This window comes from Diabrotica virgifera, chromosome 6 (assembly GCF_917563875.1).
Source record: "Diabrotica virgifera virgifera chromosome 6, PGI_DIABVI_V3a".
NCBI lineage: Eukaryota > Metazoa > Arthropoda > Insecta > Coleoptera > Chrysomelidae > Diabrotica > Diabrotica virgifera.
Window position 1 is genome coordinate 51,351,394 of NC_065448.1, and position 27,303 is coordinate 51,378,696.

The 27,303-nt window shown below is 31.7% G+C and overlaps 2 protein-coding genes across 4 annotated transcripts in view; one reads left to right on the forward strand and one right to left on the reverse strand.

Annotated features, from left to right (window-relative positions):
* The window catches only part of LOC114325898 (elongation of very long chain fatty acids protein 4-like), a 340,992-nt gene extending 333,316 nt beyond the window's left edge, over window positions 1-7,676 (reverse strand). The window contains exon 1 of one of the 2 annotated variants that reach the window (XM_050654152.1): window positions 7,524-7,676. The gene's annotated coding sequence lies outside the window, so the exon portion shown is untranslated. The remainder of the gene's footprint in view (window positions 1-7,523) is intronic. The other variant, XM_050654151.1, reaches the window with a different exon arrangement.
* Window positions 7,677-9,260: 1,584 nt separating this feature from the next.
* Window positions 9,261-27,303, forward strand: part of LOC114325899 (uncharacterized) — a 47,716-nt gene continuing 29,673 nt past the window's right edge. The window contains exon 1 of one of the 2 annotated variants that reach the window (XM_050654155.1): window positions 9,261-9,488. In XM_050654155.1, the coding sequence (XP_050510112.1) occupies window positions 9,332-9,488 (157 nt within the window). In that variant the 5' untranslated portion in view covers window positions 9,261-9,331. Of the gene's footprint in view, window positions 9,552-27,303 lie in introns of both variants that reach the window. The other variant, XM_050654154.1, reaches the window with a different exon arrangement.

Sequence of the window (27,303 nt, forward strand, 5' to 3'; positions counted from 1 at the left end):
CAGTTTATGTTAATAAAACGTAAACAATTGTATGTAGTAAATAAAATTATTTATTAGAATGCAGTACTGCAAGCAAAATACAATTAATTAAATTTACCTTTATATAATAATTGCATATCATATCAATATTGTGGAGCAGCATATAATTTTTCTTTTTCAATGACAGTAGATATGAAATGTACGTCAATTTGACAATTTCAATTGACAATATGAATTATTTAAGAAAGTTGCAATATTTCTCCGCTATTCGAGCACGATCGTTTAACGTATCCCTTCCAAGTACTTGCACACCGCGAATACATAGACATTAATACAGTGTTGAGCGCACTAATAACAAGCAAAATAACGCAAAAGATGGAAAACATATTAAGTTGTGAGATAATAGGAGATGCACGTAGTGGAGGTGTTAAATGTAGCAATAGTAACTTATAGATTGACATTTTATTGATTGTTTCCCACCTTTAGACTAATCGGACGAGTTTGAGAAATGCCACTGTCACAGTGACAGTTTTAGTTGACATACTCCTCTAATACGTCTAAAGGTGGGAAACAATCAATATAATGTCAATTTATATGTTACTATCGCCAAATTTAACAAGTCTACTAGTTTTATTTCTTTTAAAAATAACACTTTACTTTCTTCCGCGTTTTATATGTCCATTACAAAATTTTAAGAGAAATTTATATTATGTATTGTACATTATTAACTAATTTTATTCATTGCGGTTCTATCAAACGGTACTCGTTATGGGTGAGCACAGAATTTTGACGAACTGTTGTTTCACTCAAGTCTGATCTAAAGAAATGTGAAATTAGAAAGTAATTGTTGGCTTGTGTATATTTCTTCTTATAGGTTTTTTTACATCATACGATCACGAATGTGAATCCAATGTTATCGAACCACAGTTACCAAAAGTTATTGCTTCAAATTATATAGCAGGTCCAATGATTTTTTTTCTTTGCAATGTTTTTATGTTAATCGAAATTTAACAATTTTGGATGCTCAACTTAATTTAATGATATTTTGTAAGTTAAAACCAGCGAAATTTAAATGCATTCACCGGCACCAAAAACGTGCACCCCTTCAATGTTGGATTAAGTAGTCGAAACATACTTTATATTTTATTGTAACTTTTACAGACGATTAGCATGCTCTGATAGAGGTTTTAGTCCATGTGGTGAGACCGCTCCCGTCTGAAAAAATTTCTGATTCGGTTTCTTTGCGGATTCCTATTCAAAAATGTCCCCTTTAAACAAATCTGAAGTGTGCCGGCCGAAATTTTTGGGCAGAAATCCTTTAAAAAAATTTTTAAACAAATACAAAACATCACCTTTTTTGATCCGGAAAATATTTGTTTAGATTTTCTTAGTCATTCTAAACAAGAAAGCTATCTTGTAATTTTTCTCAAAAGTTGGTAGATTTCGAGTTATAGGCGATTTCCGCGGATTTTCGAGGCTTAAAAACTCATATTTTAGTTAATATTTTTGAGGTTGCCAAGTACTTAAATTGAAGGGCTTAACGTGAAACAATGACAAGCCTCAAAAAGGTTAAAGTGAGATATTTGACTTTGAATCTTAAAAAAATATGATAAAATTCAGTAACAACTTTTATTGTTTTACTTTAGATATATCGATACATCTTGTCTTATGGAACTATAGTTATAATAGTTATTTATGAAACAGTTCGTGAAGTATGCTTTTTGCGAACGCACGCTATATTTAGAGCACGAGCGACAACGGAGCAAGGGCTATAAATCGCGTAAGTTCGCAAAAAGTACTTCACGCACAGTTTCATACAATATTTTATCTACGATAAACAAATAAAAAACTGTAACTTTTCTCCACTGGAATTCATTTATATTCTACAATTTTTAAAACTTTGACATTTAAAAATTCTAACTACCTTTAAGCCACGAAACTGTCAAAACTTTTGTTGTAATTTATTGCTCATATTGTCATCACCATGATAACGTGAAAATTTTTTTCTCTCTGATTCTGGCCTTGGTTTAGAACTAGAACCTTTAGCCACATAATTGTATAACTTATCACATCACTAACTCAGGTGTAATGTGTAGTGTGTGTTGATTAAGTGTCTTGTTACTTTGCAAAGTCGACGTCATTACGTGAAAGTTAAGGATATTTGATTATATGTAAACAGTGCGAAAAGTAAGGCCCATTTAAAATACATTGTTACTTCACGCACACTTTAAACCCTTCACGCACTGCTATCTATAATGATAGTTTTCACAAACTAAAAACTTATACATAATATGACATAGAGTAGATAAAAATATTAACAAAATTACTACAAACTTGAGAAAATAATACGTTTATTAAAAAAATGTTGCTTGTTACATTATTACATTAACAATAAATTTCCAAAATCTTATTCAATCAACTAGCTCAGCGACCTCATCAGCAACATCAGGGCTGGCATCCTCACGTAAACTATTGTAGAAGGAATCATATACTGAAGGTATGTAGGGTAATAATGATTCTTTTTTTGTAATCTGAATGGGCTCAATATACTTTTGTTGTAAAGCAGATACAGAAAGCACATTTGGACGTCCCTTCTTGACAACTGTAACGGGGTTGTAGGTACCATTCACAGAATGTTTAACATAAAAAGCTTTTATATTATCACTCTTAAATAAAAATGAAAAAACATTGGAAAAATCCAAAAACTGTTGGTCGTCAGTGCGGGTACTCTTTTTAATGTTCTCTAAGAGTGGTTGTACATTGAGGAAATCTTCCTGCTTCATGACAGTTAAACTGAAGGGCTTCTTTTTGTTCGGTTCTTTTATAATTTTATGCCACTCTTCAGGAGAGTACACGTACACAAGCGGAGCATACTTTCTATGTCGTTTTTCTATAAGAGCAATAATATCCCTGTCTGAGGGAAGGTGAGTGTGTCCGCGGACTAAAAAATGGAGTGTAATAGACAAACTGTTGTTCCCTCACTAGCTGGAATCATAAAGACATTAAAAGCCAGTTTTTGTTTTGCCCGGGACAATTATCCGTGAAGAAAACGAGATATTCTACTTTACCTATCTTTGAGCTCAGAAATTTTATGAGTATTGATGCAATTTCATCACTTCCTCTTTTTGCAATGTTTTCTGTCCAGACAAACATGTAACCAGCGTCTTCCGTGCAATCGTGGATTCCTAGATTATACATCCATATTTTCCTGCAATAAGATGCAGGACCAGTGGTCAATTTCGGAATCGGTAACGCTTGATGCAATGTTCTAAATAAATAATATGTAAAAACGAAAACTTAAAAGATTTCTTAGGTCGGAAACAAATTCTCACTTTCACCTATTCTATAATTTGCAAGGAAAATGGCGATAAATGCATAGACATGGGGATCTAAAATATGCATAACTTAACAAACAAACCAGATCTGATTTTTTCAGTTTGATTTATTCGAAAATTTCATAATAATTTGATTTTGAATAATAATAATAAAGCCTGTTCAGTTCTCTATTTGTTTAGAAATTTATCGTTAGTGTCGTTTTATTGAAGTCTCAGAATTCTATTTAGTTTTTATCCAGAAAAGGCTACAGTAAGCTTGATTTTTGAGTTAATAAAACACAAAAATTAACATTAGTCTGGGCTGATTATCGGAGAATAGGCCATTTTTGGGAAAAGTTATTTACCAGCAATTTTATTACTGGAATCGAAGCTTATGATTATATATATTAATAATATAGGTATGCAAAGTCCGCAGATAGTGAGCTACTTTTTTTATTAACAAAATGGCGCCCCCAAATCATGTTTTTTTTTCAATTTTTGCTCCATAACTCCGAACATTTTAACTTTACACAAAAAACACCCTAATTAGTCCAGAAAGCCACTGCGCATCCGCTAAGAAAAATATTCTGATCCGGATTTTTTGCACAATCTTACTCAAAAAGAACTCCTTTTAACAAATTTGCATGTTGCCAGGACTAAAAGATGGTCAAACATTTTTTAAACTTTTTTTTTGTTTTTTTCCTAAAATTATTTTTTTGCATGGAAAAAAGTTTTTCAGGTTTTTTGGATCATTCCAAACAGAAAAGGTCTTTAGTGACTTTTCTCTAAAAATTATAGTTTTTGACATATAAGCGATTAAAAATTGAAAAATTGCTAAATCGGCCATTTTTAACCCTCAATAACTATGTGAAAAACTGAAAATTTAAATATTGCCAAGGTAGGTAGATATTCTTTAAACATCGATTGATGAAATCCCGAACAGTTTTTTGCAATACAATATTCAAAACTCCTTTGTTTTTTAATTGCTAATCAAGCGTGCGCGACACTATTTTCCACCGACAGTATGGTGCAAATGAAAGGAATAAATTCGTTATTTCATAAACCGACGACTTTAAGGAAAAATCCCGAAATAGGTCGATTTTTATTTTGAAGTTATGATATTGTGGCATATATGGTATACTAGTGACGTCATACGTCTGGGCGTGATGACGTAATCGATGATTTTTTTAAATGAGAGTAGGGGTCGTGTGGTAGCTCATTTGAAAGGTTCTTCAATTCTCTATTCAGTAATGTAAACATATATATAATTATTTATACAGGGTGTCCTTCTACTTCTTTTTTTGTAAAATAATTTAATTTAATAAAAATTTTTGGACACCCTGTATAAATAATTATGTAAATGTTTATATTACTAAATATAGAATTAAAGAACCTTTCAAATGAGCTAGCACACGACCACTATTCTCATTAAAAAAAATCATCGACTACGTCATCACGTCCAGATGGATGACGTCATAGTGTCGCGCACACTTGATTAGCAATTAAAAAACAAAGGAGTTTTGAATATTGTATTGCAAAAAACTCTTCGGGATTTCATCAATCGATGTTTAAAGAATATCTACCTACCTTGGCAGCATTCAAATTTTCAGTTTTTCACATAGTTTTTGAGGGTTAAAAATGGCCGATTTCGCAATTTTTCAATTTTTAATCGCTTATATGACAAAAACTATCGTTTTTAGAGAAAAGTCGCTAAAGACCTTTTCTGTTTGGAATGATCCAAAAAACCTAAAAAAACTTTTTTCCATGCAAAAAAAATAATTTTAGGAAAAAAAAACAAAAAAAAACGTTTAAAAAATTTTTGACCACCTTTTAGTCCTGGCAACATGCAAATTTGTTAAAAGGAGTCCTTTTTGAGTAAGATTGTGCAAAAAATCCAAATCAGAATATTTTTCTTAGCGGATGCGCAATGGCTTTCTGGACTAAATAAAAATTCACCGAAATTAATTCTGCATAAAGACATGTTTTTCCCGATCTGCTCCGACGAAAATTTTCCTCGGAAAATGCGGGTTTTCCCAACAAAATCTTTAAATTTCAAATAAAGTTTTAGATAAGTAATTATCTACCAATAATTAAATACCTCGGTGGCATAAAAGCTTTCTTGGTTTAGATTATAGTTCCAGAAGCCGGTGAAAATTAAACGAATATTTTAGCATCAATTCAATTGTTAATTAATAATTTATGGTCGCAATAATAACCAAAATAATTATGATACACTAATCAAACTTTGAAATCTTATAAAGATGAGATGCATATTTAATATTTTGTCGACAAAATATTAATTTTTAATTTTTTTGAATAATGTTTAAAAATGTATTTAAATGTTTAAAAAAAATAGTTATAAACAAATTAACGTTTCTCAGAAAGTTTTTATTATATTCTAATTTAAAAAAAATAGGTAAAATGCGTATTTCAAAGATCTTGAAAATGAACTTTTACTTTTTTGCAACCATTTGCAAAAAAGTTATGAAACAGCAAAGTAAACATACGATTACTACGTTGTTTATAATTTTTTTAATTCTTTCAAAGCGTAAAAGTGAGTTTAAAGTACAAGCTAATTACTTACAAAAAATATCGATTATTAGTTTAATGGTTATATTTTAATTAAAGATTATAAATATTTTTTTTGTAATTTACACGCGCGAAAGTAGACTAATACAGTACCGTAGCTAAAATTTTCACTCAAAGCGACGACCGCCGCGTGACGTACAGTAGTTAATAAATACAATTATGTATTCTAACCCATCCATATACACACAACTCGCGCAAGTTTAAAGGGTGTCAGTCGCTTCGAGTGGACATTTTAGCTCCGGCTCTGCATCAAGCCTACTTTCGCGTTAAAAATTACAAAAAAAAATCATTTTTAATCTTTGATCAATTGAATCACAATAAAATTGCTGGTAAATAACCTTTCTTTGTACTTTACTAATTAGACCAGCGTATTATAACTATTTTTTTTTCGAAATTTAAAGATTATGCAAAAAAACGAAAAATTTATATTTTGTCAATAAAATATTAAATAAGCATCTTATCTTTATAAGTTTTATTAACGTATCATGATTATTTTGGTTATTATTGCGATCGTAAATTGTTAATTAACAATTGAATTGTTGCTAAAATATTCGTTTAATTTTCACCGGCTTCTGGAATTACAATCTATACCAAGAAAGCTTTGATGTCACTATTTTTATTTATTTGATTTTATTCGAAAATTAGAGATTTTGTTGGGAAAACCCGCATTTTCCGAGGAAAATTTTCGTCGGAGCAAATCAAGAAAAACATATCTCTATGTAGAATTTAATTGCGGTGAATTTTTATTTGGGTGTTTTTGTTGTAAAGTTAATATTTGTAAGTTATATTATTAATATATAGGATCTTATAATTCGATTTCAGGAATAAAATTGCTGGTAAATAACTTTTCCATGAATTTTGCTAATTAGCCCAGAGTACATGTAAAATAACCTGTATTCAATCTGAGGTTCTGTTTGCCAAACTTTTAATTCGTATTCAATTTGATCTTGTAAAAAAATTAAGTACCGTGTGAGGTAAAAAATATGTCATTGTATTTGGCTATGTTTCTAGTTTATAAAATTCTGACAAGAGTTTTCCAAAATCGTATACAGGGTAAAAATTTTTCTATGAACAAAACGAACAAATTTTTTAAAACCTGACCTGATTTTTTCTTGTTTAAGTAAATCAAACTGGAAAAAATTAGGTAAAATTAGAATTTTTTAATTAAAAATTATGTAATCATGTGGAGGAAAAAATAGATATACCATTTTGATTGCCTATTTGTCTAACTTATAAAATCCTTACAAGAATTTTCAAAAACCTTTTACAAGGTGAAATCTTTCTATTGGCAAAATGAACTATTTTTTTAAAACCGGATATTTTTTAGTTGAAATAAATCAGTTGTAGTAGTATAACGTTTGTTCAAAATACGAGACCCATACAGTTTACCGTTCAAAAGTTATGACGAATAGAAATTTCAGTCAACATTCACAACTCGCCCTGTATATTATAAAACAATGGGAGTAGACACATTTTAATGTTCATTTTCTATTCCCCATTGGGGCATCTATACAAGGTAGGAGTATGTACAGTTCCTCATGATTCACCCTGTATAAATTATAAATAAATAATAAAGAAATTTATATTTTTTTATCATAAAAATCAAACAGGTTAATATACAAAAATTAAATATGCAGTTACCTTTCTTATTATTTAAAATCCATATCAACTCCGGTATTCGCTCCTGCTGTGCATTCCACGTAGAACCAACTAATACATATAAGTTGTAAAATACTCATAACCCACAAATTTTACCACCGTCCATAACCTATCCAAATCTCCACCAAATCCAAAACACGCCCAACCCTGCGCAAAGTCCTGCATACACTGACGAGGAAATAAGGAACGAGGATATCGCCTGCTTCGCAATCCTGCAGGTTGCAGGATCGCATATTTTTGAGTGATCGATAAAAGGTCAGCGAGTGAGGAAAATTTTGGCTCTAGTATTGCTGTATCATAAGTTCTTCGAAAATAAGTTGACTAAAAGGAAACTTCTTTATGGTAGGGGAGCAAAGTATGCTAAATGTGCAGTCACTCGAGCGCTTTGGGGACCTATTGGGTTGTGAAGAGTAGGTCCTAAAACTAAAAAAAGTTAAGTAAAGTTTTCCATTTTAGTGGGACATCCATTTTTAATTTAATTTTCCATTTCCAACAATCGTTTTTTTTTTAGATTATAGCGCCATCTATCCATAATTCGAAAAAATGTCGAATGAAAGTTACTTATTTTTACGTAAGGAATCCAAATCTGCAATAAAAAATAGGGGCTCCCATTAAGGATTTTAAAGTAACCCCCCACCCCACCTTTTTGGGGGGTCGTGTTTAGTGTCATTCGATAGATTTTTCAAAAGTATTGAATAAGTGTATTTTTCAGTTTTTCGATCTGATGTTCATTTCGCGAGATATCGCGGGATTCGTATTTAAAATATTAAATTTACCCACCATCCCTCTCCGTGGGAAGTCGTGTTTGGTATCATTCGATAGATTTTTGAAAAATATGGAGCACGTATTTTTTAGTTTTTCGATCTGTCGTTCATTTCGAGAAATATTCCCATTTTTCTTGTGAAACTTTGGGACTCGCCCATTTCCTTACGCCGCTCAAGTCGTCAGATTTTTGAAATATACCTACACTGTTTTGCATATACTTAACTTACCTTATCTTAATCTGACGATTTCGAGTTTTTCTAAGGATAGATTTTTTTTTCGGCCCCCCTTAACGAACTCCCTGCATTAAGAGCCAATATATGGTAGAGGTACATTTTCAGGGTACAAGGTTTCTCCCCATGTAATAATCTGACGCGCTCGAGTAACTGCAAAAATCCTCGCTTGGGCTCCCCTACCACTATTACTTTTCACAAATCATTGCATTGTCCAAAGTTATCATTTTATTAGCCCGACCGCACATCAAAGAAACATGAAACGTAAATTACGTTTCATGGAAATAAACCACTGCTAAACAAATATACGTCCGGCTATTTATTAAACTCTCCGAAAATAAAAATGTGTCATGAGCATGAATCACACTCGTTTCATTGGTAGGCGGACTTTGAGATTTGTTTAGCAGTGTTTTAGTTTCATGAAACATGTTTTTCGTTTCATGTTTCATGTTTTTCGTTTCATGTTTCTTTGGTGTGCGGCTTGGCTTATAGTAACTCGATCTTTAAATTTACATTCCAAATACCTTGTTTTTGTCCTACTAAGTAGCTCAAAGAAGTTCTTGTCCTATGTTTTAAACGTTTTTCCTCAAGAGCTTGTTTCCACTGTTCCAGTTTTTGTTCTTAAATCTTTTCAGTATTTGCTACTAACACTAGATCATCAGCCTACGCCTACACTAAGCACCAGATATCGATGTATTTAAAAAATTACATAAATTGACGTTTTATTGAAATGTCTTGACTGACAAATGTATAATTAGTAAATTTTTGATTTTTATCCCAAGGTCTTTTGTACAAATGGACGAATATTACGACTCTTTAGATGAGGAGGAGATGGACTCCGAAAAAGATTACAGTTTACCAGAAAACGAAATTAGTTCTCCAGAAGAAAACGAAGTAGTTTATGCAGATTCATTGGAAGACGAACCTAATACTTTTATACCATTTTATGAGGGTAATCTAAGCTTAAATCAGATCAATATAAACGAACACCATCCGAAATCTAACAGCACATTAGGTAACGTTAAAATAATTTATATATACCTACACAGTTATACAGAGTTGGGATAAAGTATGGAACCAAGCAAATATCTTTGAAACCAAAAGAACAATATTTATGAAACTTTGCATGCAAGTACAGTGACGCAAAAGGCATCTGATGCCATATTTTTTGTTACTACTCCACTTCCGGTTTCACCGGAAATACCCTTAACTTATTTACTTTAAATGGGACACCCTGTATATTTTTGCAGATTTTAAAAGACCTTGTTATTTTTAATTCATACATACCAAGTTTGGAAGAAAAAACTATTAAAACAAGGAATAAATCTCTTTACAGTTAAAAAATAGGTTAATTTATTTACGTTAGACCAATGATACTAAAAATAAAAAAAAATAATTTCGAATATTGAAAATGTTTGCTATTCACCTCCTGACAACGTGGAAGCCTATAAATAAATTCGTGAGTCACTTTTTGCAAGATTTCTCCACGTATTAGTTCACATTCATCAATTATTATTCTTTGTCTCAAATCCTGCAAGCATGTTGGTCGCCTAACGTAAACACGTAATTTTAGATAACCCAAAGAAAAAAATCTAACGGGTTGAGGTCTGGAGAACGAGCGGGCCACTCTATGAATCCTCTACTCCAATCCATGGATTTGGAAAATTCACTTCCAAAAAATGAAAATTCACCATAATCTATTATCATTAATATTTCAATACGTTCTTTTCCACTTAAATGAACCATTTTTAATACAACTTGTTTCTGTCAATTAGTTCAGTAACAGTTTTACCTACTATACTAAATTCAAATAAGTCATGCAGTGCATGTAAACAACAATTTAAGTCTACAGTATAGATGGTAGGTACTCGTTTATTTCTTATTACGTTGTATTAATACAAAAAATTATCAACAGACACTTTTTAACAAATTTTCTCTACCAAATTTGGTATGTATGAATTAAAAATACCAAGTTCTTTTAAAATCCGCAAAAATATATAGGGTGTCCCATTTAAATTAAATAAGTTAGGGGTATTTCCGGTGAAACCGGAAGTGGAATAGCAACAAAAAATATGGCAACAGATGTCTTTTGCGTCACTGTACTTGCATGCAAAGTTTCATAAATATTGTTCTTTTCGTTTCAAAGATATTTGCTTGGTTCCATACTTTATTCCAACCCAGTATACGTATTTGTACGGAGTTACGCAGTGCGTCCATAAAGTAACGCATAAATTCATTGTTTCGTAAACCGGAGACTTTAAGGAAAAATCCCGAAACAGGTCGATTTTTATTTTTAAATTACGATTTTTGGCATACATATCATACCAGTGACGTAATATTTATTATTTGTCAAATAAACATGTACATGTATTCCTGTTTTCTGACAAAAGTAAAACGAATTTTGAATGAAATAAGTTACATAAATTCTTCTTTGTGTCTCAATTAATTGAATTAAAAATTATTTTTGGACACCCTGTACAAATAATTATGTTATTGTTTGTATTAGTAAATAGAGAATTACATACCCTTGCAAATGAGCTATCACATGACCCCTATTCTCATTTTAAAAAATTCACCGACTACGTTATCAAGCCCAGATGGATGACGTCACTAGTATGATATATAAAAAAAGAATGTGTGTGTACTTTGTACGCACGTAAGAAGTTATACTTCTATTATATTATGATTTAAACGAAATTAATATACTTTTTATTTATATTTTATTTAAATATTAAACTAATTTATACTTACTACTTCTCAAACATTTTTATTAAAACAGTGCAAATAATTAAAATAATAAAAGAATATAACACACACAAACACATTAAAAATGCCACAAATGATTTGTGAACATTAATTATCGGAAAATTTTTTAACTAAATACGTATTTTCTGAAAATAAAATTATATAATAAATATACTTACAATCATAAAACGTATAAAAAAAATAAAAAAATAGCGCGGTTGGTATATTGGGGTTCATTCGCCTTAAACGCTTCGCCACGGAGGCAATGTGTCATTATGTGCGAAGATCGACTAACTAAACGGATTAAGCTTTTGGCATTTTTGAATTAAATTAAATTATTTTGATTTTGAATTGAAATGATTTAGAATTGAAAAAATACAACAAAACATAGAGTAAGAAAACAATATATTAGGTGAACATTGATAGAAATTTTGATGGTAATCAAATTATGTAAATAAAAGTATTACATACTATGTATTTTGCTAGGTTCAAATAGGTAGGTACCTATGATACATTTACAATTATTACGTACCTGTTGCTTTTAAAAACTATTTAAATGTCACTACAATTATAATTAATTATAATTATATTTTAATATAACTAATTATATTTTTTGTTTCTGTCCTCACAACAATAAAACTAATATATTATACATTTGTTTACCTTTATATTGAAAAATTATTTATTATTGACAGATCATTTCAACACCCAATCAGAGCCCGTATAACGACTAATACCATACTGTCGATGTGCGCATGGGCGCAGATCAATATAAATTCACCCTCAATCTCAATCGAGCAGCCTAAAGAAGTATAACTTCAAAATATTGTAATTTAACAATAAAAATCGACCTGTTTCGGAATTTTTTCTTAAAGTCGCCGGTTTAGGAAATAATGAATTTATGCGTTACTTTATGGACGCACTGTAGATGTGTCACGTCGTGACCACCCACATAACGCGACCAACACTACGCTGAGCTCAGTCCTCTGAAGTCAATTCATCCTAAATATATGAATTACTTTATGACTCCAAAATTATAGTTCACTTTGATATTTAGAGAACCACGTTTTACCCCGCACCAAAGAAGTGGCTGAAGACAGGTAGAGAAGAAGATTTGGAGGTGTCTAGGAGAAGAATAAAAGACAAATGCTGTACAAATAAAAAAGAGTAGGATTGGTGAACTTAAAGAAGAGTTAAGTAAATAGTAAGAATAATGTAAAGTTCATAAATATACAGGGTGGTCCTTAAGTAATTGTACAAAAAGAACCAGTAGATTCTACACTCTAAAATATTACGATTTAACCCAACTTACTTTAATAAAATGTTGATATTAAGAAAGATACAGGGTGGTAAAGTTGAAATTTAAAATTTAATTTTTCGCCATAACTTTCATGTTTATGGAGATTTATTTACAAAAATTTATAAGTAGAGGTTTTGAGTATGAGGAATTATAATTTGATGCATAATTTTGATGTATCTCATAGAGGACGCCACATATGACACCTATTTGACATAAATTTGCGCTTAACGTTTTTGCTCTTCGAGTTAACACTATTTTTCTGATAAAATATTAAAGATACGATATTTCAACAAATAAAAGGTATACTTGTTAATAGCTTCAAAACTGAACAGTTTTCGAGATAATCGCATTTTACAAATCAGCTGCATAACTCTGTTTAACGCAATTATTCCAGGCAACGAAGGAAAAATAGAAAAAAAACATCAATACTTATAAATTTTGGTATGGAATACCTTGAACTAAAGTTGATAGTTTCCAAAACATTAAAGAAAAAATAGTATACGCCATTATTTTTTACATACATCATTAAGATAATAATAGAAGAATAATCTGTTATTGGAATCGGGTAGATAATAATTCTTAGTTGTGATATTTGTGCGTGAAAGCACTGAATGCCTGATAAATGCTTCATTTAGAGCCAGTTTGGATGTCATCATCAGGGCCTATTTTACCACTAGGCCCATGAGGCACCTGCCTCGGGCCCGCATTTTAATGGGGCCCGGAAAGATCACTAAAAAAATTTTATTGCAATAGCAAAATAAATTTTCAAATTTCTTTCATTTTACTAACAGGAAATGATAAATGATAACAATAAAGAGATAAGTATATTCATAAACCATAAACCGTTCTTATCATAAAACTGCAATAACAGCAGGTAAATTGCTTGTTGGTATCAATAAAAATAAACAAAATTGTTAGACACCCCTCCAAAGGGTGGATCACAAGAGGTAGGATTAACAAGAGGTGTCTTCACTATTATCTTATGTCTAAACATACCTACTACGCATATTTGTTCAAAATGCACTTTTAAATCTAATTTTTAGTTTGATGCAGGTTTCTGAAAAGATAAGATCTTGCTTGCTTGTATTAGTTTCCAGTCCGGTGCTTTTAAGTTCAACTAATCTATAAATCATTAGTAGTTTTATTAAATTTCTTTAAACAATTATTTTTCTTAACCGATCGTTTCGTTATTATCATGAGTTACAAACATTGAAGTGGCAGTGAAAAACGAGAAAAGCAAAAATTAAGAGAATAGGAGGGGCAGGCATAAAAAGATGCAATATTATCATTTTTTATACCCCACAACAGTCCGTAAAAGGAAGTTCGTCCTCCCATCTTGTTGCTGATGATTCCACTGCTTCACACTGACTCCACTGCTTCACACTGACTCCACAACCAAAGAAAATGATGACTCCACTGTTGATGTTCAAGCGACTTTACTTGACACATCTCCGTTATCTTGTATAGAAAACGACGATGTCAGTACTAACTCTTTTCCTTGCGATATATTAGATTGATCAAAACATTTAAATCTGGAATTTCAACAATATTTTATAAATAATCGACCGAATCAAAATAATGATAAAATGAGTGAGTGTGTTACACAATTGGATAATAATAAAACAAGACATTTGCAAAGTGCGATTTTTTATAAAACGAAACCTAATGGGGAAAATTCTTCGCGAATGGTTAGTGAATAGTCCTAAATGAAGCTGTGCTTATTGTTACGTTTGTAAACCGTGTTCAACGAAAATTGTTCTTCTAACTTCTGATGGGTATAATGACTGGAAAAATATCAATTGGACGGTTATTCAACATAAGCGATCAGCGATCACCTGAACATATTTCATCAATAATTGATACGTTAGTCAAGAGAAGTAATACAGCAGGACAAATTGTAACATTAATGGAAAAAAATTACTTAGAAGAAAAGGAACATTGGAGAAACGTTCTTCAACGAATAGTAGCCAATCATTAAATTTTTGACCAAGAACAGTCTATCCTTTTATGATTAAACAACCAAATTATTTACAAAAGTAAATGGAAATTTTTTATGTTGCTTAGAGTATTTAAGCGAATTTGATCCATTTTTAGCTAGTCACTTACAAAAATATAATGGCGTTGGTAGTGGAAACCTCAACTACTTCCCATCATCTATATGTAACGAATTTATTGCTCTGCTGGGAAAACAAGTTCAAAATGTAATAATAGAAGAAGTAAAAGTGGCAAAATACTTTTCTCTTATATTCTACACCCGATATTTCACATATTGATCAATTAATTTTAATAATCAGTTGTATGTGCAACTGACTGGAAAACTATATTTCTTTTAAATATATTTTTTTTATTTAAATTTATGTGCCTCGGCTGCAATGGCCATTGGCACAAACTATATTGGATATACAATAATTAATTACAATGAGGACTTATAACTAATACATTTAAGAAAATTATTATTATTATTATTAAATTCTATTTAGGGGCCCGAAAATTGTGTAGTGTAGCGAATATTCCCGGAAACTTTCAATGGAAAATTCTCGAGAATGTTTCCGAGAACTTTCGAGAATGTTTCCGAGAATATTTCCATAATATTTCCGAGAACTTTTGAGAATATAAAGCATTTACATTAGGCATTCAGTGTGATGGCTGGTCAAATATAAGAAACCAATCTGTTATTAACTTTAAGGGCGTTTAGATGCCGCGATATATGCGAGCAATTTATTGTTACGATAAATTGCTACGATTTATTGATTTTTTAAAGCTGTTCAGACGATGCGATCAATTAAGTGGTGTTGAGGCGCCGTGATAAATGCGAGCAATTTATTGTGACTATAAATTGCTACGATTTATTGATTTTTATAAAGCTGTTTAGAAGCTGCGATATATTGTCACGATTGATTATAAACTGAAACAACTCGATCGTTACAATAAATTGATGCAAGCCGATAGGTACCAACTCCAGTCCAATTCCAATCCCGATAAATTGCTGCGATGTACCGTTTACACACAACGGTAAATTGAAACAACTCGATTGATATAGATAAATTGCACGGATTTATCGCTGTGTCTAAACGCTGCCTTATAAACTAAAACAACTTGATCATTACAATAAATTTATGCAATCCGATATCAACTCCAATCCCCCAATTCCGATAAATCGCTGCAATGTACAGTTTACACTCAACGATAAATTGAAACAACTCGATTAATATTGATAAATTGCTGCGATTTATAGCGGTGTCTAAACGCTGCTTTACAACACCTGGGCCCTGGGCCCTGATTCTAAATCAAATTTCGACACTAAACAAGTCGCTTTCAATATGGCGACGGTTGAAATGCGATTGTGCGAGCCTTGTGGATTTTAGTTGAACTAACGAAGTGACGGCATGAAATAGCGACTATCGAAATTAATAGCGACTTTAAAAAGGGTGTTGATATTATAATTTCGACTGTCGAAATTATTTGACACGGAGATGAATGATTGGCCAAAAGCGAGGTTAGGTTTAGTTTAGATGTGTTTTGTTTATTTCTTGCAAGGAAAACTAAAGCAAAAGGTATTATAATATAGCTGGGTTTAATTGAAATTTGCTTGTTTTGAGGAATTAGATAGAATAGTATTAAATTAGAAATATAATAATTGAGAATGTCCACAACATGAATCATCAACTCAATGAAAGATGTAAGGTAATAATCTGGGAAAATTAGTAAAAAACAAGAAAAATTAATTACCAGCTATTTTATTGCTGGACATGCTGAAATCAAATCTTAAGACTTCCTATATTAGTAATATAGCTGTGCAAAGTCCACAGAAAGTGTGCTATTTTGTTTATAAACAAATTAGTGCTCCGAAATCTTTTTTTATTATTGCTCTATAACTCCGAAAATTTTAACTTTAAACCAAAACACTCACATAAAAATTGACAGTAATTCTGCACATTGATAATTTATTCCAATTTCCTTCGACGGAAATTTTCCTCGGAAAATTCGGGTTTTCCAAACAAAATCTTTAATTTTCAACTAAAATTTGAAGGAAGTAATTATTTATCAATAATTAAATAATTTGGTGACAGTGACATAAATCTTTTTTGTTATAAGTGTCTTGAAGATATGAAAATTTGTATGTACAAAGAGGACCGGAATTAAAAGGTATCTAATGGTTCAAAGATTAAAATCCTGTTGTTTATAACTCTGTCGCAAATGCCGGTCAAATTTGACCGGTTATACCTGGAATCACTCCTCGCAATTCAATTTGTTTTTCTTCGTAAAGGACACAGAAGCCGTGCCCTTTTCAACAGCGTTAACTTAATTTAATTAAATCTAATATTTTCTGAGGGGTTCTATTTGTTTATAAGCCAAAAAAATGTTTCTTTATAACATTCCTGAGACCGCTCAAATGGTCCAATTTCAATCCTGTGAGGTACGTTGAATAGGTATAGTGCTTTTTTATACGAAAATCATAGTTATTCTGGTGTATCATAATCTTTCTGGTTATTATTTCGACCGAAATTTTTTAATTAACATTTTAATTATTGCTAAACTATTGGTTAGATTGTCGCCGGTCTCCTGATATACAGAGAGGGGCTAAATTATGGAATAAATTCATTTTCTCTAAAATGGACGATTTTAGAGAAAAATCCCGAAACAGGTCGATTTTTATTTTTAAATTAAATTTCTTGGCATATATTTCAAACTAGTGACGTCATCCATCCGAGCGTGATGACGTAATCGATTATTTTTTTAAATAGGAATAGGGGTTCGTGTTGTAGCTCATTTACAAAGGCGTTCAATTCTCTATTCAGTATTATAAACATTAATATCATTATTTATACAGGGAGGCCAAAAAAATTTTTGAATTAAATTAATTGACGCAAGAAGAAGAATGCATGTAATTTATTTAACTCAAAATACATTCTATTGCTGTCAGAAAATAGAAAAAAATGTTTATTTTGCAAATAAACATTGCTTTTAGCTTAAATTAAATGTTCAAACTGCCAATAGGTAGGAGGGAGGCTGTTTGTGATTTAATTTAAGCGAAAAGAAATGCTTATTTGTGAAATAAACCTTTTCTTCTATTTTCTGACAGCAGTACAATGTATTTTGAGTTAAATAAATTACATACATTCTTCTTTTTGCGCCAATTAATTTAATTCAAAAAAATTTTTTGGCAACCCTGTATAAATACCTAATGATAATAATGTTTATATTACTGAATAGAGAATTGAACGCCCTTTCAAATGACCTACCACACGACCCCTATTCCCATTAACAAAATTATCGATTACGTCATCACGCTCAGATGGATGACGTCACTAGTAAGAAATATATGCCAAAAAATTGTAATTTAAAAATAAAAATCGACCTCTTTCGGGATTTTGCTCCAAAATCGTCCGTTTTAAAGAAATGAATTTATTCCATAATTTAGCCCCTCTGTATAATCTACTATAATAAATCTTTCATGTCATCAATTATTTAATTATTGATAAATAATTAGGTACTTCCCTAAAATTTTAATTGAAAATTGCAGATTTTTTGGGAAAACTCGGATTTTCTGAGTAAAATTTTTGTTGAAGGAAATCGGAAAAAAAATAACTTTGTGCAGAACTAAATTACGGTGAATTTTTATTTGAGTGTTTTTGGCTCAAAGGAAAAATTTTAGGAGTTACAGACCACTAATTGAAAAATAAAGAAGATTTAGAAGTGCTAATTTGTTTATAAATAAAATAACACACTTTCTGCGGACTTGTCATACCCCATATTACTAATAAAGTAACGCATAAATTCGTTATTTCGTAAACTGGTTACTTTAAGGAAAATTCCCGAAACACGTCGATTTTTATTTTTAAATTACGGTTTTTTGGCATATTTATCATACTAGTGAAGTCATCTATCTGGGCGTGATGACGTAATCGATGATTTTTTTTAATGAGAATAGGGGTCATATGATAGCTCATTTAAAAGGGTATTCAATTCTCTATCCAAGAATATAAACATTAACATAATTATTTATACAGTGTGTTCAAAAAACATTTTTTAATTAAAATAAGTGAGACAAAAAGAAGAATATAATGTAATTATTTAATTCAAAATACATTTTACTACTGTCAGTAAACAGAAAAAAATTTTATTTGACAAATAAACATTGATTTTCGCTTAAACGAAATGTTCAAACTGCCAAGCGACAGGTGGGTGGCAGCTTTAACATTGAATTTAAGCAAAAAACAATATTTATTTCTCAAATAAACATTTTTTTCCTGTTTTCTGACAACAGTAAAACGTATTTTGAATTAAATAAATTACGTACATTCTTCTTTTTGTTTCAATTATTTTAATTAAAAAAATGTTTTTTGAACACCTTGTATAAATAATTATGTAAATGTTTATATTAGTGAATAGAGAATTGAATACCCTTTCAAATGAGCTATCACATGACCATTCTCATTTAAAAAAATCATCGATTACGTCATCGCGCCCAGATGGATGACGTCACTAGTATGATATATATGCCAAAAAATCTGAATCTAAAAATAAAAATCGACCCGTTTCAGGATTTTTCATTAATGTCGCTGGTTTACGAAATAATGAATTTATGCGTTACTTTATGGACGCACTGTATATGCAATCTTAAGATTCGATTTTAGCAATAAAATAGCTGGTAAATAATTTTTCCCAAAAATGGCATTTTTTCGATAATTTTCCCAGACTATCAACAAGTTCCAATAAACGGGAGCGCCAACCCAAATTCTGAGCGGTCTCAACATGATACGGTTAATATCCCCAGTTGTAACTAATATCGAAATGAATAAGAATCGCTATATTCTGCGGCTGTCATGGCGGTGTCGAAATGAAATTGCGACTGTCGAAATGAATTAGAATCAGGGCCCTGAACCAGTAATGTGTATACTTAACACTTTTTACAGATTGTGAAAGGCACACAGCTGAATATCTTTCACAAGAAATAATAAATAATATAATATAAAGGAAGTAGGCCCAGAAAAATTTTGTGGGATTGTTACAGACAATGCAGCACCAATGGTTCTTTTGCCAAAGGCAAAATGATCGATAAAAAACAAATATAATATTATTGAAGCATATTCCTGTGTTTCTCATACATTAAATTTGTTGGTGTCTGATTTGATGAACCTACATTCTCTTAAAAATGTTGAGGCATGTTGTAAAGAAATTTTTAAAAAGGTAACTAATTCCTACATATATCTTGCCCGATTTAATACAATCTAGCTTCAAAACTGCAATAAAGTTATATCATTAAAACTTCCTGCAAAAACTAGATCGGGTTCAATCCTTAATTGTAAAATAGCCTTATTGTGTTTGAAAGTGCTTTACAAAAATACTTATGATCATAGAGGGAGAAAATTTAAAATTTTCACAGAATTTTAAATAAAACTGTTTGAATGCTGAAATATTTTAAATAAAGTTGCAAAAAGTAGCAGTTGTGCTAACACCAATAATAATTATAAAATGGATTTCTTTTTTGGAAGGCAATATGTTTAAAATATCCCAGGTTGTCGAGGCATTTAAGGACATAGCAAATATTTTTACCGAGAATATTCCATTACTTCCAATCAGTAAGCCCGAGGAAAAGGAATGCTTTTATATAAATTAGAAAAAAAATTAAAAAATGGCAGTGAAGCCTGTGCACTAGGGTGGAGCGAAAAATCTCGAATTTTCAAAAATTTACTTTAGCAGTTAGCACTATATGTCAAAAGTTGCCTATACAGTGGTAGATGTTTACCAATTTTTTTCAAAATTTTTTGACCTTGAAATTATGCCCCGCTGTGACCTTAAAAAAAAATTTTCACATTTTTTATACAAGATTGCACTATCAGCTAATCTATTTTTAGGCACTAGTAGATCATTCATGCTTTTTTTTGGTTCATTTTGACCACTCCTTCATTCCCCGCATTAACTTAAGAATATTTAATTTTTTTAGTTTTAGACCAATATGCAGCTCTCAGCTAGTTTTATAAACTACCCAGAACACACCACGTGGAGGTGGCTGCATTTCGTGTTCCACCACCCCTACTCGTCCTCCAACCACCCTATTTTAATTATTATTTTTAATTTTCTACTTTATAACAACTCGTTATTCCGCCTTATAATGCCGTTTGGTTTCAAATATTGGCATTATATTGCGATCTTTTAAACGTGATCTTATAAAACCATCTCGAGCACTAGCGCCACAAACACTTAAAGATGCTTCTGACACAACTTTAACACATCTCTCAACGGCTTGAGTGTGACAAGGTAAATCAAAAGTTAATTGAGAGATAAGTGAGTTTTTATCGATTGCATTTTTCAGCTCTTCGTCACTTAAATGTTGGGTTAATGTTGACTCACTAATAACTTGCTTTTGCCAAAAAATAAGGTCAACATAGTCCGTCGCCAAAAAGTTTATTTTAGGGACCTGAAACTTTCTTATTTTAATTTCTTCCCCCGCTGCAGACTTCTTTGCTCTAATGGATAATATTCGGCGCATAGCTAGCTCTCGAATATGTCGCCTTTCTTCAGTTATCATTGCAACCAATAAACTTTCAGGGTGGGCAAAAAATGTATTTCTTTGTATAGTTGTATCAACAATTTCTCTTAAATCTTTCTTTAAATATCGGCTCAAATATATACTTTTCCATAAATTGAACGGCGCATCTTTTATTTTTGGTTTGGTTTTAATAGTAAACCACATTGGGGCATATACCTTATTAATAAAAGTTGCGATTTCTATTAGGTTTTCTGATGGATTCAATGTGCTTACATAGAGCCTTAAAATTCTATTGGCAGTGGTAAGCCATCTCGCATGAGATAATTTACCAGGATTCTTGGAAGCAAGACTGGCAGGAAATTCACCTGTACTTACAGCGGTGCTTATATCGAAGAGGAACTTTTGATCGGTACTTAGTTGTTCTCTATCTACTTCGGGAAGTTCACTTTTAATAGGTTTATAATTTATTACTGGTAACTGGTCGCAAATTGCTAAGCTCTTTCCGATGGGTCCCGAGAATCCCCTAGGACCAGACGTGGTTCCATCTAACTTTTCAATTAAATGCCTCAGAGGAAGTTCGTTAGAATGTAATTGACAGACAATCCAATGCAAATGTCTACCGAATTCTTTTTCCAAAAGACACATGACACCACCGAGGTTACCTGTATTTATTACAGTTCCATCGCAACCTATTGCTAGTATATCGGATCTATTAATATTAAACTCTGTTAAAAACATACATATCGCATTCTTAATGTTTTCAGCTGACCCACTTAATGGCGAAACGTGTCCTAAATAACCTGATCCCGGTTCGTAAATAATTGAAACATGTTCTTCTGTAACCATTGTTCGTTTACTAATACCACCGTCTGCTTGAACCATTGTCATCGTCTTATCCTTTCTACCGTCGAAGTAAAGGCCCTTAATAGTTAAATCCCTAACATTTTCCATTTCCTGTAACTCTAGTCGCATCTTTTTCCTTTCCCTCCTTACTTTGCTTCTATCGATAATTATCGCCGCCTCCGTAGTACACTTTATTTCTCCCTTGACCTCTTTATTTATATTTACATCATGCAATAATGCAGAAGCAATTGCTGCGGCTGGCCGGTCTACGATTCCATACCTATCACAAGCTCTTGCAAAAGTCGGCAGGTTAATTCTTGTTTGCGATGTTGACGGCGTGGGTTGAATATCTTCCTCCAAATTTTTAAGAACTGCTTCTTTTTCTTTAGGCATCTCTTTTGGAATTTTTTTTTTTCAAACTCAACTTGTTTCTCTCGCATAGATTTCTTAGATTTTCTTAACATTTTCTTATTAAGCTTGTCAGTTATTAATCGGTCTAGGGATCCTATAGCCATGACTCGTGTAGTTCGCTGGTCCAAAAGAAATGGCCTTTCTAATAGCGGTACTTTGTGTGATATGTCGCAGACACATTCTTCAAACGATTTGCATTTGCAATATGCTATGTCAAACAAATAAGAAGCATTTTGCCTAAAAGATGCCACTGTATTTTTAAAACTTTCGGTTTCTTTCCGAGCGTGTGAATAAGACTTAAGGATATTGTTTAGCTTTTCGTGCTCTCTTTTTATTTGATTGGTAATTGTGACATGATGAACTGTAGGAATAGAGGCTTTTTTCCATATTTCCTCCAACGTCGTCGCAATTTCGTCATAGATTTCACCAACCTTTGGTTTGTATTGTCCTTCACTTTGTTTCTTTTGTCTTATAAAATTATAATATTGAAGCACTTGTTCCCGAGAGGGCAACATTGTTCCTCCCGAATTTAAATCAATCGAAGGCCCAATTATAGGACAATTTGTTTTACTTCGCGTCGTCATTATTTACTACGAAGTAAATCCACGACCATTATTATTTGGGTAACTTAATTTAAAGTATTCTTTATTCTCGTACAAAAACACAACACGCACTACGTAGCAGAACTTTAAGCGACAAATAACCAAGAACTGAACTGTGGTTGATTGAGATCGACTAGACCGAGAGCCGAGACCGCGCCGAGAGTCTGCGCTCTCAACCGACGTGACGCGATAATATGCGATGCTGACAAAAGTAGCAATGGGTTAAAAAAACGAGCTGAAGGTCAAATCGATGTTTTATTTATTGACAATTATGCATTTTTTTAAACAAATTTTTTTCTAGTAAATATAGAGAATTGGATTTTTCTAATGTTAAGAAGCCATAAAATGACCAATGTTTTAACAAGTTTTGGCGCGTAACTTTTTTTAGGATCATGGCGGGGAATGAAAAAATGTTATAATATATATTTTTTTTAATTGTAGATTATCTACAGAAGTAAAAGCAACTTTTAGTAGTTAATGCTATTTATAAAAAAAAAAATATTTTTAATTTTTTGGGCCTGCTAGGGGAATGAAGAATTTTTTTTTAATTTTTAAAAAATTTACAGGTCATCTACTACATCAAAGGCAACTTTTGCTAAATAGTGCTAATCAAATTTCAAAAAAAAAAATTTTCACTCCACCCTACTGTGCACTATGCTGCAAACTTACTTGATTATTTTAACAGGACAAAGCATCACTGGTAAAGAGCATATATTAGCTAAGCAGTGTATAGACAAAATATTAACCAACCATCCCAAGATTATTGACAAAAAAGAAAAGATTTTTACAGAACTAACATACAATACACACTAACATGCAATAGACTAACAAGAAAAAATACAATATTTCCATAAGTTTCCGAAAGTTTCCAATATTCCCGGAAAGTTTCCGGAAACTTTCCGGCGTTTGAATCTTCCCGGAAATTTTACATCACTAATTATGACTTTAATTTAATATGCAATGTAAAATGTTTGATGTCAAATCCAATAACAGATTTTAATTATCTTAATGATGTATGTAAAAAAATAATAGCGTATACTATTGTTCCTTTAATGTTTTGGAAACTATCAATTTTAGTTGAAGGTATTCCATACCAAAATTTATAATTGATGTTTTTTTTTCTATTTTTCATTCGTTGCCTGGAATAATTGCGTTAAAAACAGAGTTATGCAGCTGATTTGTAAAATGCGATTATCTCGAAAACTGTTTAGTTTTGAAGTTATTAAAAGTATACCTTTTTTGTTGAAATATCGTATCTTTAATATTTTATCAGAAAAATAGTATTAACTCGAAGAGCAAAAAAGTTAAGCGCAAATTTATGTCAAATATGTGTCATATGTGGCGTCCTCTATGAGATACATCAAAATTATGCATCAAATTATAATTCCTCATACTCAAAACCTCTACTTATAAATGTTTGTAAATAAATTTCCATAAACATGAAAGTTATGGCGAAAAATTAAATTTTAAATTTCAACTTTACCACCCTGTATCTTTCTTAATATCAACATTTTATTAAAGCAAGTTGGGTTAAATCGTAATATTTTAGAGTGTAGAATCTACTGTTTCTTTTTGTACAATTACTTAAGGACCACCCTGTATAAAATAAAAAAAAAACAAGAAAAAACCAACAATTAAGATTGATGCCAAAATATGGGAGAAACGTTATTTAAGGCTAAAGAGAGGACTCACGAATGCACAGAAAAAACATTATTTTTGATGATAAAAAAACGAAATTGGAAATCCGTCATATGATGATTTTTTACTTGTGATAAGAAAACTAAAGCAAAAGAGAGCAGCAGGCCCAGACCAAATTCCAAACGAGCTAATAAAACTTGGAGAAGAAGAACTGCAATGAAAAATATGAGACTAGGATTTAGGAAGAAGAAAGAATGAGCGAGAAATGGAAAACAGGGTGGATAGTTCCTATTCTAAAGAACGTGACACCACACAATGCAACAACTATAGAGGAGTAACATTGTTAAACAGCTGCTACAAAATATTGACATAAACTCCACTAAATTCTATAACTTCAAATACTACAACTGTAGCCGATTCGGATGCAGAAACAGTAACAGCATCAATTCCTACGCAAACCCTTACCAGTACGACTAACCAACCTGAAACGTCTGAATCTAATCAAGCTCCAACCACATCATCACATCAAAGCACCTTTTCACAACATACTGAGTCAAAATTTCCAAATGTAAATACAGAAGTGACCGAAAACAAAGAAACTCATTTAAAACGCTCTATTAAGTTAGGTCGCCTCTCCAGAAACCGATATTGCACTTCAAGAAAACCCATTTGTAGTACCAAAACCTACAGCAACTCGAAAGAAACCAAAGACATCTAAACTTAAAGAAACAACGCATTCGAATGTATCCATTTTTAGCATGTTACATCCAGCCAAAACCTTCATCAATGATCACGAACCACCATTTCCGCTGAACTGTGATCAATTATTCCTCCTCCTAGAGAGCATAGGTAGCTTATCGAACCCCATAATCAAAATCAATGACTTCACTTCTGATTTGAGAGGTCTCAGTGACATTTTAAAGAAAATCCGTCCCTACTTAAAAGAAAGATCAATAAAAACAAGGCTAACCAACTTTAATAAAAAAAATACTGGCTCATCTTGGAGAGGTGAGCTCCGGATTAGAAAGTGATGCATCACAGTCATCATAGATAAGCAGCTGGTTCCTATCTATTGATATATTCTCCTTTTTACTTTCAACGAACTATTTGCTCTGTATCGCGCCCTAAAACATGCAAACCTCTTAAAAATTTCTGTTTCTCACCGACTCTTCCAACTCTCTTCTTGCAATACAGCATCTGTATCCTAAAAGTCCTTTAGAGAAACTAATAAAAACTGGTCTACAAATTGCACAAGAAAACAACACGACTCCGAAATTTATATGGATCCCATCACATATAGGAATTATCGGCAATAAAGAGGCAGGCAGAAGTACTCGTAAAGCAGCAATCAAGTGAGGAATCTGAATTAGTGCGCGAGTGTGTATGTAATGATCTCAAAACGTTTTTTTTTTACAAAAAGTGATTGATCATTTGAGGGTCCAAAATACCAAAGTGAACGTTCAATAAACAATCTACCAAACACCCTACCAGCTTTATCAGGAGAAAACTGTCCAGTAAAAGACTTACTATCTAATTTAAATCAATATTTTGGTACCAAATCTAGCTATTTGTTAAAAATCATTATTAACCTTTGTTTATCTAGTAATGCCGCTAATAACCTGTTGGTGGATGCGGTAACTTTTCTTTTAATAAAAAAAATATTGACATCATTAACCAGATAAAGACTCATACAAAATACATTGAAAATAAAATAGGAGGGATTTAGAGAGGGAAGGTCAACAATAGATGAAATACACATTGTCACATAATCAATTGAGAAGTATTATGAATATTATATCGACTTACACATTCTTTTCATAGATTTCAAGCAAGCATTTGACAACGTAATAAGACCCGACCTAATAGAGTTTATGGAAAACCTTGATATCCCAATGAAACTAATAAAGCTTAAGAAAATGACAATGGAAGGATTGACGGAAGCAATAATAACAGATGACGGCATGGCATCTCCAAAAATATAGAAATAACAAAAATGTATAAACATTTTCAATTTCGTTTCAACCCGAAAACGCAGCAATACTATTCGCGGTGTGCAAGTACTTGGAACGGATACGAGAAACGATCGTGCACGAATAGTGGAGAAATCTTGCAACTTTCTTAAATAATTCATATTGTCAATTGAAATTGTCAAATTGACGTATATTTCATACCTACTGTCATTAAAGAAGAAAAATTATATGTTGCTCCACAATATTGATATGATATGCAATTATTATATAAAAGTAAATTTAATTAATTGTATTTTGCTTGTAGCACTGCATTCTAATAATTAATTTTATTTACTATATACAATTGTTTACCTTTTAATAACATAACCTCGATCTTACTTTTTCTTCTTATATTTTTTTGGGCTATGGCCTTGACAATTATCTAGCAACCAGGACTAATATAATTGGCCAATATAATTAAAAGTGCGAAAAATGTTGCCGAGCTATGAAACCAGGTGTCGCTTTTCCGAACTTGCACGGTCCCAATATTATGGTTCAATCGGAGAGTGCAGGAAGAGTCTATACCGGTTTCGGGGCTTTTTTGCCCCATCATCAGTAGTCCCATATCCTCTTCTCTCCGACCAAACCAGATAACACGACGAGTGCTGTCTCGGACTGCAACGAACGAAATGTCACGGATATCGTAGCGACATCTGCTAAGAAACAAACTAAGTTGTCAATCTAGTAGTACAGAAACCGACAATAGTTAGTTTGTATAGAAATAA